Here is a 16,287-nt window from a genome sequence, read left to right on the forward strand (position 1 = left end):
ATCCTGGTTTAAATTCCCCATGTGGACACTTATTCCAGAATAAAAGTGTGCATGCAGATAAGCCCTAAATGAGACAGACAAGTCTTCACAGAGCCTGGAACCATAGCTCTAACATGTGGACTACCCCATTTATCTTAGTGAAGCATTAACTCAGTGATGATAATTTAGATGTCAACCTTGCTAACCATTCCACTCCTCATACAACAGAGGAAGGGAAGGATCACAGATCTGCACAATTTAGAAGGTCTCATTCTGGTGCCCCAAGAATATAGCATTTGGGAGATACCACTTATTTTTTCCCTCTCCAAATCATGGAACCAAGCCCAAGAAGCCCAGGAGAGTCCAAAGACCACTCAGGATCATATTTTGAACGTATGTACAATTTTCTGTGAGCAGTGTCTCATTTTGGTCACCTGCCTAGGAAGAACTTATTGTGGGGGCAGAAAGTGGAAGAGTACCATCACCTTTTCCCCCCTCCCACTGTGACCCCTGCCTGCACTCCATGCTTATATAAAATCAGAAGCTCCCAGAAGTGGATCTGGAAAGGTTGGGGGATGTGGCCTTTCTGTAGCAAGACAGTGACTATGAAGAGGATAAAAGCTAAGTAGCTTCCATCACCGAGAAGTGTTTCCTTTACAGCACACTGTATGAGAACTGCCTAGACAGTACACTCCTGCTGAAGCTCCTGATATTGCCACAGCTATTGCCTTCACAATTTCTTTGCAAAAGGAATATTTCAAAATCATTACCTGCCAATACATGCTCAGTTTAGCTCCAGCCCTATAAACTGAAACTTTGCATTAAACATGGCATCCTGCAAAAGCTAAGTCCCACTAAAACACACAATAGGGTGAGCATTCTATCTTAGCAACCCGTTAATAAAGATTACCATACAATTAATAACATGAGCAATATATACCAGTGTTTCTCAAGTGTGGCCACCATTGCTGCATGCAGCCACCAGGGGCTTTTCTTACAGTTCAGCCTCCTGGGCTTTGACTGTGGGGAGGGGAACAGGCCCCCCCCCAGTGCTCTTGGATGCACCTCCTTGGTGTTGGTTGCTGGGGCTGACAGCAGGGGTTGGGCCCTGCCTCCCTCTGGAGCACAATACTGGAGGAGCAGGCAGCTGGTGAGTTCACTAGGGGCTCTGGATTTGGGCTCCAGCCCTGGGTTCCGACTGTGCAGCAGGGGGCCCCAGGTTCTTGCCACGTGGCTTTGGGCTCTGTCCCCCAGCCAGGGGCTTCAGAACCTAGCCCCCGCTGCCTCCCCCGGCCACCCACCCACACCATTGCCCCTGCCAACCCCCTCATCCAGGGCTTAATTTGTCCCCAGGATTGCTGGAGCTAAGTCCACTGTGAAAAGTGATGATACTTGTATGTTAAGATCATGTTTCACAACAGATTTACATGCTAGCAATAAATTACAAATGATTTGGACATGTATATGTCCATATTTATTTGTTTTTCTTAAAGCTAATTACCGTAAGTATTTTAGGAAAAAGCGTGAGAGCGACCATCAGCAACAGCTGGTGGCCGCATTCTGAGGCCACCAAATAATTTGTCTTGAGAACCCCCTATAGGTCATCATTAAGCAGTGGGTTAAATGTACTAAAGTTTATCTGCTCAACACAGGGGACTCAAAACAGCAGAGAGCCAGTCAGAAGTGATCTTTGCTCAGTGTCTCAAGGTTCCACTGTGTAATGCTGCACTCCATTACCAAAAAGTGTTCAGAACTTGTTTATACTGCATCTTAAATTCAAATTAAAGGCAGCTGAAGCAGTTCAAGAAGCAGGGTTTCTTTGGTGCGTTTTCTGATCCAAACGCAGAGGGACTATAAATAATTAAAATAACTGATTTGCCTTAACAGAAGAGATCAAAGTTCTAATGACTAAATGTCAAAGATGGGGAGAAATGCTGCTGACATGTATGTAGGTAAAGAAATAAAGTGCATAGAATTGTAATGCAAAAAATTTAATAGTTTTTCAGCCAAAGAAATGTCCAAAATATACAGGGTCACAATTAATACAAAATACATAAATAACAGAACAGTATTGAAACAAATTGAGAAGCCTTTTTTTGCTGAACGGGACTGGTTTATACAAATAGGGCAGATGTCACCACAGCTTGTTGTATGGTAGTTATGAATTTGGATTAATATACTGATTCCCTGATGATCTCTTCATTCGGAACAAATGTTCAATGTTAAACTGATGTTTAAATGATGACTGAAATAGACATCATGAAATTCAGTTACGGTTGCCTCCATCCTCAATTCTTAAATGTTAGGGAGGGGAGTGCGTGGATACAGAAAGGAAAACAAAAAAAAGGCACACTGTGGCATGAGTTGAGGCCAGAGATGCCAGCCTTTAAACTTCCTGGCTTTTGTCAGGGTGTAACATGACATTTATATTATATTACTTTAAGATGTAGGCTTTGAGTTCATTTTTCTTTTTTAAAGGGAAAGAACATTAGACACATCCACTACAGCTGTAGGTTTTTGGCTTTTTTTTTTAAAAAAAAGACTCCACCCATGAAACAGTGTTTGTGGGTCTAATCCCCTAGTTCTTAGACAGTTTCCCCAGCTTCTTTTGGAGTTATATACATTTTAAGAAGGCAGGATCAGCCTCTATTTTATTTTCCTATTAGTCTAGTTCACTTCGGAAGGACATAACTCTGGATGAAATAAATGCATACTAAGTAGATCAAAGCCGTAGTTAAGCCGTGTCAGTGTGCTAATCATGAAAAAGGATTTACACAACTAAAAAGCTGTAAAAATTTTGTTTTAAATGTCTGGTGCAAACAGTTATGTTTAACCTTAGGCTCTTTTAAATACCAATACTGCTTTTCAACAAAGGAAGGAAATAAAGCTTAAGACTAAAAGAACTTTTACCAAAAACAAAATCCACTTTTGTAATAATAATTATTTTTAAAGTACTTTGTAGGCCAAAATCTTGTGCATCAAATTCCAGCACAAAGTGATTTTAAAATTGTCCTGACACATGGCATTTATACCGTAATTATTAACTCAACTCTATCGATAATGGCACAAGTTGTTCTGCTCTGATGTAGTTGTATTCCAAGACTAGCTCTGTTTGTGAACTATGCAAGTACCTTTGGACCGATCATGAGACATGAAAATTATATCTTGAACTCTGACTTGAAAAACTAGAAATGGAAGTTACAAAGAGATACTATTCCAGAATACTGCTTAACATTTAGATGTGATTGATCAGTTGATACAAAAATTTTTCAGTACAGCACCTACTAAAAACAAAAGATTGAAAAGCTATGCAAAAATTCATGAAGTTCCATATGTTTGGTTCCCTGAGAAAAATGATTTAGAAAGTTCTTTGGAATGCAATTTGTATGGATGAATACATATTAACCTGTTAGACAGCTAAAGAGATCATCTCCTATTTTTATGTAGGGGATCAGAATTTAAAGTATACAATTTTTTTTAAAATAAATTAAAAGGTAAACCTTAACTCCAAGACAATGCCATTGTGAATGAGAGCAAAGAGTGACCAAAAATAAACTAGATATATTAACTCATCCTCTAATGATTTAATGACAAACCAGGGATTACAATTATTCAACATCAAGAATCTTAAGAAGGCAACGTTTCTAGTGTTTTTGTTAGCTGTAGTTGTATCTGGTTAAACATACATTAGCCTGCATTTTACATTTGAATTTTAACACATTAGAATAGTGTTCCCTGAACGCATGCTAACAGGTTGTGTGTGTACACACACACACACACACACACACAACCCCCCATAACAGGAAAAATCCAAAGTTCTTAGCCGAGATGATAAATTCCAGAAGAGCAGACTTAGAAGTAGATAATGAAACAAAGTGTACAGGAAAATAATATATAAAAACTGCAACCACTTAATTTCCTTCCAGTTTGGAGTATATTAAATAAAGGAAAGGGTAGTAAAAGCTTCCCTTCAGCTCACACCGTGTAGACACATACCACTTAGCAGAAGAGAGAAAGCTTATGGTGTTTTTACAAGCACTTCTGAACCGCATCCCCCCCCCCCTTTTTTTTTTTTTTTTTTTTAAAAAGAAGGTTGTACCTTTCCCTCTCTATCCATTAATCTTCTATGAAAATTTTTCACCAGTACATTAACACCACAATGGGCAGGGGAAAGTGGGAGGGAACATTGAGGGAGTCAATAATTGGAAGGTTAAGTGGCAAGTGGGAGTACACACCACACTAACACCTGGGATCCCCACAACCCATCAAATAATTCATGGCTACCCTGTGTTCCATTTTCCATTATAATCAGTGAAGGTAGATGCCATGGAATTATCATTTAGGTTGTCTCAGTTAAGTACATGTGAACAAAGCAAGTACCTTTGTTACATGAACAGTACCTACTTGAATACTTAGGGTATTTCAGATTGATTTTTAAAATTAGACAAGCCATATTTGAATCCCACCTACTAGGCAAACAAGATAATTAATTAGCTCAATCTTTCTACTTTAAACACACAATATTGAAGTGGGGTTGTGGAGGGTGTGTAGAATACTTGTCCAACTGTTTTAATAAAAATTGTTAAGTGGCACCTTCCAAAGTTACAAGTTTAACGTTCAACACTTGTCACATGAAAAAAAACATGAAAACGGTAAAAGTACATTGTAAAATGATTTTCAGAATGCACGATGAACCAGTTAATTGTGCTATTTTAAATAGGACTATCTTAACTTAACACATGCTACTCCAAGTCAGTGGTGAGTATATGTCTGAAAAAACAAACCTAGGTAATCCTTGCTCCCAATAAGACATCAGATTAAGCCATTTAAAATTGTTTTTAGAAGAAAAAATTTTCCATGAAAAAAATGAGAGAGACACTCTACAGCCAAGCAACCCACTCTTCCATCCCAACACTCATGACCATAAACATTTACTACTGAAAGCACATCAGCCAGTGAACCCAATCACTTACATATCAAGTTATTCACAAATGTGTCTGTCTGCTAAGTCTACACTTTTGTTTGCTTGTTTTAAGACAAATGCAATTTTTTCCTTTTCTTATAAAGATGACTCAGGGCAACACGGGTAGATTTAGCCCTGAATTGCAAATGATTTGTTACCTCTCTTCCTTCTTTCCACCTACACCTATCTTTACACAGATAGTAAGTCAAAGGCCTAAAGGCTTTGTTGCTGTACACAGTCTCCTCTCATTTAGCATTTATCCAAGCATGTCTGCAAGCTCTCTCTCACACAAGGTGGAAGCGTTTTTAACAACCTTTCTTCTACAATTAGACAACTCCGTTTCAGAGACTGACATTCTTCTAGTTCAGCAGGAAGCGATTCAAGGTAGTTCCCAATCAGCTCTAGCTGAACAAGGTTCAACAGTTGACCGACACGAGGAGACAAACTCGTCAGGCTGTTATGTCCCAGAAGTAAACATTGCAGCTTTTTGCACTGAAATAATCCATCTGGCAGTATCTCAATCTACGAAGAGGACGGAGGACATGCCAATTAAAGCTTGTTAACCTATACAGAAACTGCGTATTTTTCATTACCCAATGCACTTTTTACCCACAAAATGCTTTTAAATGAACAAAAGTAAATAAAGTAAATAAAGGACAATTTTGTATGCTATGAGTGATACAGTCAGGAGAAAGTCCACTTTCAATATTTAGATGAAAACAGTGCTGTGTGTATCTCTGTGACTAGGTGAGAAGTTTAATTCTTCACAGAACATCAAGGAAATCTAAAAATCAAATTGTTTTTCCTACTTATGCTCCTTCTTAAGAATTATGCTTAATAAATGACATTCCTTTGGCACCTCCTAAGAACCCCACAGTCCTTTTGGCAAGGCAGGCAGAACTGCATCCATGCAGTACAGCGAGTACTCAGAGGCCTGGTCTGCTCTACAAATACTTTAATAATATTTTAATACAGCTTTGAACAATCAAGTTAGATAAAACACTGTTGAACCCAACTGAACAGTCATTATAGACTAGGCCAACTTACACAGAACATCTGTGTCAACTACCTGATTATTTAGACCCTGCATTTACCAGTTTTTTAAAAAAATAAAATAAAAAAAATCACTTCCCCTCTCAGTTAACTGGGTTTACAATGCCATAAAGCTGGTGAGCTCTAGCAGGCCACAGAGTCTTCAAGAAGAAACAGGGTAGACAAAAAATCAGAATTTATAAAGCTTAAAGTAATGTAAAAGTTCTACTTACGTGGTTTTTTGTCAGAGAGAAGTACTGCAGATTTGTCAAATAACTGATTTCTTCCGGAATAGAAGTTAGTTTGTTATAGCTAAGATCCAAATAATGTAGCTTTTTACAAAGAAATAGCTGCAGTGGAACATTTTTAATGTTATTGTAATTTAAGTACAGTTGTTCCAGGTTTGATAATGCACCGATCTGCACAGGGACATATGAAATGGTGTTGTGCCACAATTTTAAGCAAGATAGGTTCTTGAGATGTTGAAAGCTCATTATTTCTTCCACTGTTCTGAGATTATTCTCTTTTAAGTCTATTTCAGACAAATTGTTTAGGGTAAAAATAGAATGTGGAATGCGCTCTAAATCACAGGAGATCAACTCCAAGGTTCTCAGGTTTACCAACTTTTTCAAGTTATTTAGTACTACCAGTTTATTTCCCTCATTATTGATAGACAAGTTTTGCAGTGAAGGCAATAGGTCTGTAACCACCTGAGGGATACGGGAAAGGCTGTTCTTTAAATAAATTGTTCTCAGATTCTTTAGATCCTGAAAGCCTTCATTGTATATAGAGTTGTGGTAATCTAGCACAAAACATCCTGTTAAACATAATTCCTTGAGGTTTTTTAGATGAAAGACCCAAAGTGGAATCCTTCCAATTTCACTGGATTTTAGACGCAGTGTTTTCAGATTTTCTTCTAGAAAGTTTAGTGCTGGGTAATCCACAGTTAATGATGAATGATAAATATTCATTTCTTTGAGATTGACTAACTGAGTCACTGTTGAAGGAAGCTTGGCTTCAGGAATGAGTTCCAAGCTTAGAACTTCTATTTCAGTCAGTTCAAAGACATTGTCTGGAAGACCAGTTAGCATGAAAAGATGAAGTTCCATCTTGTCCTGGGAATTTCGTATTAATTTACTTTTCAGTTTTTCCACTGACCACTGATTGTTAAGATTTATCTGTTTCAGTCGGTTTTCACTCAAATCAGATAGAAATATTGAGAATCGTTGTGAATAAAGTGGATCATACTGATCTGCTAAGTGAAGAATAAATGCAAAGTCATTCTTTACATCAGGGATATCACTGTAATTGCTTTTCTCTCTTAACTTCTCAAAAGAATATTGCTTAAGTGAACTTCTCAACATCCACCACAAACTGTACGTGCAGGTCAGGCCATAGAAGGTCACTAAAACAACATAAAATGAAGCTAATACTTTAAAAATTTCTGCAAGTGTATAAACACATTGGTACCTTTTGTAACCTGTAAAGGCTTGAACATCAATTACACAATCAATTTCAAGTGTAATAAAAGTTAAATAATAGGAGACATAAATCATTATTATTATAAATACAATGACTTTGATTATAATCTGTTTCATGTACACTCTATATATGACATCCTTCTCTTCAACATGTACTCTGAATCTTTTCACTTTTTCAAATATAGCTTTAGCTTGTTCCCCTTCTTTTTTGTCTAGCACACTTGAAGAGTTCTCTCTTCCAGTTGTTTCTAAACCAGGCTGTGCATACGGCAGAGACTGCCTGCTTGCCTCTGTATCCGTTGAACTCCCAGGTGATGAAAGCAATATTTTGGATTTGGATAGTGGCAGACTCTTCACAGACTGCTCAGCAACGGTTTCTGAGAGGGCTCGTGTTGTCCATGGAGAATCAAAACACTTGTGAAGAATGGCTACAAAGTGCTCAAGCCTTGAACTTGTGCTAGGATAGTAGAGCCAAAAGTTACTGCAAGCTGCAAAAATGAAAGTATGCAGAAGCACTAGATATGGGAAAAATTTGGCAAACCAATGAAGCTGTCTTTCGTAACACACTGCGTCAATGTAGGAATACTGCTGCCGATGAAGATCATTCTGGATTCTCAAAGGGAGAATTATTTGTGTGGCAGAGCTAGAGGACACGTTAAGGTTCGTTTTAACCAAATCCCAAGGCACTGCACAATGACTGTCAAATTCTACCTTACAAGGAAGACAACACAACACTCTAGTTTGAGTGAGCTGGAGAGCCCCAGCCAGTACAGCAACTAGCAGCATAATCATGGTGAGGTAATACCAGAAGACATCCCACCATGGTTTTAATATGTGGTAGGATGACTGAGCGTCTGCTAAATATCTGAGTTCAGTTAGTGTAATCATGACTTTCACCTGTAGGACAGCAGCAACTAGAGAAGAGAAAGAGAAAGATCCTTAGAACAAGTGCTCAAATCTATTTACTTAATATAATTGAACTATGCAATGCAGTTATTTTAAGTTCTGATTATTAGGCAGTTTACTCCTTTATAAAAAAGCATAACAACACTGATCTAGTGGACTGAGCTTTGGACTATGGCCCAGCAATTCCCAAATTGTAATCCTAGTACTTGCATAAAATTGAATAATGAATTGGTGGAAGTCATTTAGGGCCTGATTTAACCCCCAAAGTCAATGGGAAAACTACCTAAAGTAGGTGTGTTCTGAGTAGTTCCACTGATTCTTCCAATAGAACTTTACTAGTGAGACTAAAAACAAGAGTAGTCCCACTGAATTCAAAGTTAAGCATTGATTGGGTGCTTTGTTCAGTCATGGTCTTGTGATCTCAGTGCCACAGTTTTTCCATCTGTGAAATGGGGCTAAAACTTATGTGGCTCACAAAAGGTATTGGAAGTATTTAAAGAAATATATGTAACATTCTGTAAAAACTAAGTAAATGATTAGGAAAGGCTTCAATGCTGACAATCCGACCTCAAGTCAGAGCACATTTCTCTTTTAATAAAGAGAGATGAACTCATTGACGAGACCAAGTTTTGGTCCATTTCAGATAAAGTAAACATGTCTTACAATATGAATATTTAAAGAAGAGGAGTTCAAACAGCATTATATGCGTCAGATGAGACAGACCCTTTGGTCATTCCATTTTCTACTGCTCTGAGACAGGAACAGCTACAAAAATGTGGAACTCAGCTAGGGAAATGGTTACTAGAAAACACAAATAGCAGTTCACTTATTGTTTAGCATTTAAAGTTATACAGTACTAAACATTACATTGCTCCTTTTGGGAAAGGCACTTGAATCACAGCATAAAGAGTTAAGACTGCTCTTGGCCATTACTTACTCCTATGGGAATTCCATATCACTGTGTATGTGCAGAATTCATGTCCCCCCACCCCGCAGATTTTTTTTTCTCCGCAGAATATAGATTTTGCTGGGGAGGCGCTGCAGTTACACCTTTCACCCTCCAAGGGCTGCTGTGGTGCCAGAAGAGAAGACAGCCAGTCATCGGAGCCAGGTGAGGATGCATGGGACAGACAGAGCAGGTCACAGACTGGGGTTCAGAACGACTGTCCACTCCACTAGACTGGGGCATGGGCTCAGGAGCTAGAGGGTGATGGCATTGAGCCAGGGACTGAATGGGAGGGGGCTACATGGGGACGGGGGCAGATGTGCCTGACTGAATGGGAGAGGCTAGGGGTCTGCATGGGGGAGGCACCCCAACAATCCTCCCTCTCTGACCCCCTGCAAAAAAATTATGTTTCATACTTCTCCCACCCACACCCAATAACCCTCCAAGTTCACTCCTAGGCTTCTTCCCAGCAATTACTTCCCTCGCCCTCAGCTCCTCTGTTACCCATGCCCTGACTCTGCCAAGTCTTCACACTGTTTCTGAGGGGTGCGGGAAATATGTTTCTGTATTGTAGTTTAAATGAATTATTATTACTCAAAATCCATATTAATATGTCTAGTAAGGAATCTGTCAAAAATATTTCCTAATTTTTTTGTCTGTATTGTTACAGATAAACTTGCTCACAGGCATTTTGAAATAAATTACCAAAATAATTGAAACTGGCGTGATTACATTGTGTTATTTTGACAAATAAAATATGCAGAATTTTGCAAAATTTTAAAACATTGTGCACAGAACTTTTAAATTTTTTGGTGTAGAATTCCCCCAGGAGTAATTATCCTAGCCAGATTCCTATAGCCAATTAGTACAGAATAAGGAGATCATGTCAATCTTGATGAGATATCAGCAGTACCACCTGACACAGACTTGCTGATATTAGACAGAATTGTTTAACTGAGGAAAACAGAACACCCCAAATAGACTAGAAATGCAGTACAACTTTGATGGCTGACATCCTATAATTCACATAGCCGCCACCCCCCCCCCCCCCGATAACCCTTCTGTCTTTCCCCAGCAAAAATTTAGAAGCAGAGTTCTACAGAGAAGTGTATGCTTACCAACACTTGGTTTTATAAGATATGCTACAGAATAGAAAACTAGCATGGTATGGTATTATAATTAAGCACAACTGAAGAGAAATACAGATCATGACACATTGTGTTTGCATTTTTTGCTTATTCCTAATTCACAAAATTCAATAGTCAGGGTAAGTGGCCCAATCAGTGTGTATTAGCAAGGCTCTATTGTATTTTACATGTTAATGACAGTAAATAGTTGAGTTTATTTTAATTCAGCACATGCAAATCGATATTTATTTACGTACTATACTTAAAATGTTCATACTTACTTTACTAGTTAAACAGAATAAGATACACAACCATCTTCAATCAGGAGGTCTACACCTTTTAAAATTCCTTGGACATGCCATCTTTGCATTTATCTTCATTCTGCATGGGAAAACACTGGGAGTACAGTTGAAGTAGTTGAGACTATTTTGAATAGAGAGCAAGTAGGTCAGCCTTAATCAGAATTCTTACCCCACTGCTGATGTGACCTGTTTAAAGTGTATGCTTTACAAGCACGTTCTCTAATTCAGCATGTTCTCCATTTTTCAGCTGCAACAACAATATACTCAGAAACAATCTGAAGGTCAAGTTTTCTGCACCATGCCAAACCCATACAAAAGACAAACAAAAAGGAAACCACATAAAAGAACTTATCCCTAATACTGGGTGGCAATGCTATAGTTTCCTGCTAATGGCTATGTGGGAGGAATCGGCATGATTTCGAAGAAATGAAAGATATAGTTTAGTCCATTTCAATATTTTTTCAACATTGACATACAAAGAGGTAATAGTTTCCATTACAAGAGTACAAATTCTACTATCTGGGACAAGCTAATAAAATATTGCCAAATAACATTAATATCCATACTCTGGATGCTATTAATCCAAAGTTACAAGATGCTAGAGCTGGGCAAACTGATTAGAAAGTATACTTTTGTCTGGTAATCTTTGGGGTGCCTCAACTCCAAAGAGTTTAAAAGGCAAGCAGCCACAGGACTAAACCGAACTGTTTCCCTGGTCCTTCAAGATTTAAGGGAGATGGAATGGATGGAAAAAACCTCTCACTTTGCTGAAGCCAATTTTTATGAAATGAGGAGACAGTGGGCTGTTTCTAGGAACCTCTTAATGAAAAGCAATTGAAGGAGGGCTCAGATAGCTATTGTCTACCCCTAAAGACAAATCAAATATCAGAGAATCAAAATGCTAGATGTTAGAATATAGATAGTCAGGCCTGCCTGTAAAGGCCTATACTTAAGAACTTGGGTGTATTTTTATCATTTAGTTAGTTACAGGAGTATAAAAACAAAGAATCAAAATCACAGTCCGCCTGTGTATGGGCCTTCTCTCACGAGGATAGTCTGAAGCCTTGTTCTTAGTCTAAGGCCTTTGGCTAAGCAGCAGGGGCAGCCATAAGCTGGGAACTCTAGGGTCATATCCCCACATTTCAAACTATTCACATTGAAATAAGGTGGTATTGGGCTGTTAGGAAGACAATCCTGTCCTGATAGTGCCCATCACCACCAGATAAAGAAACAGATCTTAAGATGGTTAAAGAAAACTTAGTTTGATAGCATCCTGTCTGGCAAGAAATCACTCATTAATGGTTGTGAAACCCTCATTTCTGTATTGTTTTATCTTTATGGCCCCCACTTTTCTATTGTTAATCTGTCTGGTTCTCTAATTGTTTCCGTCTATTGTATAATTAATTCTGATAGGTGTGAGTTAATTAGGCTAGTGGGATATAATTGGTTAGAGAATTATGTTACAATATATTAGGATTGGTTAGTTAAATTTCAGTAAAATGATTGGTTAAGGTATAGCTGAAAATATTACTATATAAACTGGGTCAAACAGGAAGTAGAGGGAAGGGAAATTGGAATCATGTTTGCTAAGGGGGAAAAAATGGGAACAGGGACACAGGCAAGGCTCTGCAGCGTCAGAGCTGGGAAGGGGGACATGGGATAAACGCTCTATGGCGTCAGAGCTGGGAAGAAATGGAGTACTTGTGGCACCATAGAGACTAACAAATTTATTTGAGCATAAGCTTTTGTGAGCTACAGCAAGTGAGCTGTACTTCACAAAAGCTTATGCTCAAATAAATTGGTTAGTCTCTAAGGTGCCACAAGTACTCCTTTTCTTTTTGCGGATACAGACTAACACTGCTGCTACTCTTGAGAGCTGGGAAGGGGGACACGGGGTAAATGCTCTGCGGCATCAGAGCTGGGAACATAACACTGGGGAACAGACTATCGGCATATAGAGCTAAGCTCGACTGGTGTGAAGGGCTGAGGGATATGCTTGCTTGGAAAGTAACCCCAATAAACATTGCATTGTCTGCACTTCTGGTCTTCTGCTTTCTGTTTATGTGACAAGAACCAGGGGAGAGGGTGAAGGGAAAGCCTTCTAACACTAGAACTCCACCAGATTTGAACATCTAGACAAACAACCTTTTTGCCCCTCCCAGGTATATGCTTGCAGAGATCCACTCTTAAACAAGTTGAAAGAATCAGGCATTGCTAACTTCAAAGGTCCATTGCAAAATGAATCCTGATACTTTCTAAATACAAATTTTCTGTTGGTATAGCCCCCTCTCTTGCTTCTTAAAACAAAACACTTAAGTTCAAGACCATGAAAAATGGTACTGCAAATATCCAAATTAAGGCCTTGATCCTGCAAATGACTTCAGGTGGACCTAGCCCCAATGAAGTCAGTGAGCCTCTGTGCAGGGGTCCACCTGCACTGAGTCTGCTGCAGAAAGAGGGCTGTCGAACGGCTGCATTCAATTCCAACCTAGAATAAAAAGGCAATTGTAACTTTCCTGTAAGTTTAAGTAATACAAAGGCTTAAATCCCAATTAGCAAAAAGTGTTTAATCACATAATTAAGCGTGCAATGCATAGTAATGGAGACAACATGAGAAACTCATAGGACTGGTCAGAAGTTTCTGTTGGAATGATTTTCTGATTTTTTTTTTAAGTCCAATTTTTTAGTAGGAAAATTGTTCTTCTGAGGTTCCTTATGGAAAATTTCAGCTTCCCAGCTGCCCCGGGGAAGGCTTTGTCAATTCTACTTTCTGCCTGCAGGTAAAAAGTGAAATTGACAAAAACCTTCCAGGAGGGCTTCTGAGTCTTCTGACTCTCTGCCTGCCTACCTCCCTCCCAGACTCCAAGCTCCAGGGCCAGACAGCTCTGCCCCTTATGTCTCCCCCCAACTCTGAGGCTGGAGAAGCCTCTCCACCTCCTGCCAGCTTTGGAACTGGAGAGGCTGAGCACCCCACCCTCTTGGGCTTCAAGAGCTGCAGGGGGGGAAAAACGACACAGAAAACAAGGACTCTGAAAAGAACCTTTCAGCCTAGCAGCCAGAGATGCAGTTAAAAGAAAAGGAGTACTTGTGGCACCTTAGAGACTAACCAATTTATTTGAGCATAAGCTTTCGTGAGCTACAGCTCACTTCATCAGATGCATTCAGATGAAGTGAGCTGTAGCTCATGAAAGCTTATGCTCAAATAAATTGGTTAGTCTCTAAGGTGCCACAAGTACTCCTTTTCTTTTTGCGAATACAGACTAACATGGCTGCTACTCTGAAATTTCCTCCTTTGGCCAGAAATGGACTGCTTTTTACCATTTATTACAGGCTAAGAACAATCCAGATCTACTGTGGAGGTAAAACAAAAAATGGGATGGATACTAAAATTTGGAATATAACTTGGGCATACAGAATAATTGCAAAGAGCACATGATATAGTTGTTATACCCAATTATGGCAGGCCCCTGACTGACAAATCAGCTAAAAGTCTCTCATTATATTTACAAAATATTCCTTAAAAAAATCCATACCATACTCTAAGAGGTGTTTCCAGTCAGTTAATCTGCTACGAGTGGGTCATAAGTACCATGTTAGACCTTATCCTTTACACGTAAAGTGTGTCTATTCTGGCAGAATATATACTTCTAACCCTTGTGCATTGTTGCTCAAGCTTATTCTTCTACTGTAATGAATTACACTTCCATATTGTTCATCATTTATCTTTTTATCCCATCCATTTTAAAAGATTGTAGTATGGTCCAGAAAAAAATTCTTAATTTAACACTGTCAAAATACACAGCGTACAATATTTCAGTGTTACATGAATATACCTACAGGATACCTACAGGCAGTGCTTAATTTGTTATGAAAGCAGTGCCGGGGCTCAAGCAAGTTTTTTTACTTCATAATAGATGTGGTAAGCCCAGTGGTGCCAGGGCAACGAATTTGCCAAGGTTAGAGACATAAATTAAGTACTGCCTACAGGGGACTATGCTATAAAGATTTAAGAGACAGCAAGAAGTGTAAAGTTGCTGTCACATCCTGCACAACTGTACCCCACTTCCTTAGACAGAGAGAGAGAGAGAAACCAGTTCAGAAACTGAGACAGAAAATTCAAGCAAGTCTACATTAAATACCATACTGATGCTGCTGTAATTTCTTTCAAAGATTTCTTCTTGTAGCTATAAAGACCTACTTTAGTCACCAGTGAAATACTACAGGTATGCCTATGTATTTTACCGGGCCTCTCATTGTCAGGCCTCATCTACATTATGAACTTGAACTATTACTGACAAGTAATTAGCAACAATTACAGCGGAACTGAACTGATGAGGTGCCTGATTTAACTGCAAATGCAGGGAAACTTCATCTAGCCTTCTTTCAGATGGAAAGTTACACTATTTCACAGCGTAAGCAAGGCTGCCACAGAATACAGCAGCCCATAAAACTCAATGTAAAATAAAGCAATACAGCGATTATCCTTCATATTGTTTGATAAAGAGTTATGCAGGTCCTTTAAAAAATGATGGTAGTCAGGACAGAAAATAGCAAACTCAAATCAATTCAAAACAAAGACTGATGAAAATATCTCAAGATATTTTTAATAAACTAATAGAGAAAGCATGACCTAGTGACAGTTTCTTAGAACAGTCCTATAAAGCAAAGACTATAATGAGCTTTTGTTTATATACAGATGGAAGTTTTCATATAAGTGAAACTAAACTATATATATATTTTTTTTACACTAAGTTCCCTTTGTCAGTTTGTAGTTCCCTATAACACACACATCCAGAAGGTTGCTACCTTTTACTGTATATCCCAGACAGACCATGTGTTTTCTCTAGTCTCTGACCACAAGAACATTTTTCTATTAGAAAAATTCAAGTGTTATACTACTAAGTTTTTTAGTGTTTATACACCATCTGGACTGGTTAATAATTAAATTCCGAAACCTCTGGCAAACTATGCTTGTGCATTAAAATTAACTTATAGGCATTAATCCTGCTTATAACTTCAGTGTTTAATTCTGTAATATTTAAGCAATTAACATCCCACCATTTTGTACTATATTTAACAATAATTTTGCTTAAACCAATTTTATTAAAATACAAGATCCTTATTCCAGATCAGATCTGTAGTTTGAATACATCTGTGAGTGACTCATGAAATGAAATAATGTTTAAGTGTAGCGGATTTGACAGTTCTAATTCCATCTCGGCAGCTTTTAACCCATATCAAAGCCATAAAAGCTTTTCAAAGTGCTTTAATTCAACTGGCAATCTTTCCTAAAAGATGTGAAAAATTCATCCTTACAGGAATTCTGCCCATTTCACTGGAATTACATCAGACTAAATTGGCCTGTCACCCTGACAGCAAAGCACTGGAACTAGTTAGTTTCCAAGTATGCATCCGATGAAGTGAGCTGTAGCTCACGAAAGCTTATGCTCAAATAAATTGGTTAGTCTCTCAGGTGCCACAAGTACTCCTTTTCTTTTTGCGAATACAGACTAACACGGCTGTTACTCTGAAACCTTTCCAGGTACAATAA

General features: G+C 38.5%; 1 protein-coding gene across 2 annotated transcripts in view; it reads right to left on the reverse strand.

Annotated features, from left to right (window-relative positions):
* Positions 1 to 1,954: 1,954 nt before the first annotated feature.
* LRRC8B (leucine rich repeat containing 8 VRAC subunit B) overlaps positions 1,955 to 16,287 on the reverse strand; it is a 44,859-nt gene continuing 30,526 nt past the window's right edge. For both annotated transcript variants that reach the window (XM_084637465.1, XM_084637464.1), the window contains 3 exons: positions 10,716 to 10,815; positions 6,208 to 8,369; positions 1,955 to 5,464 (listed from right to left, as the gene is read on the reverse strand). In XM_084637465.1, the coding sequence (XP_084493591.1) occupies positions 5,192 to 5,464; positions 6,208 to 8,343 (2,409 nt within the window). In that variant the 5' untranslated portion in view covers positions 8,344 to 8,369; positions 10,716 to 10,815 and the 3' untranslated portion in view covers positions 1,955 to 5,191. The remainder of the gene's footprint in view (positions 5,465 to 6,207; positions 8,370 to 10,715; positions 10,816 to 16,287) is intronic.

Source organism: Lepidochelys olivacea, assembly GCF_965140295.1.
Source record: "Lepidochelys olivacea isolate rLepOli2 genome assembly, chromosome: 8".
NCBI lineage: Eukaryota > Metazoa > Chordata > Testudines > Cheloniidae > Lepidochelys > Lepidochelys olivacea.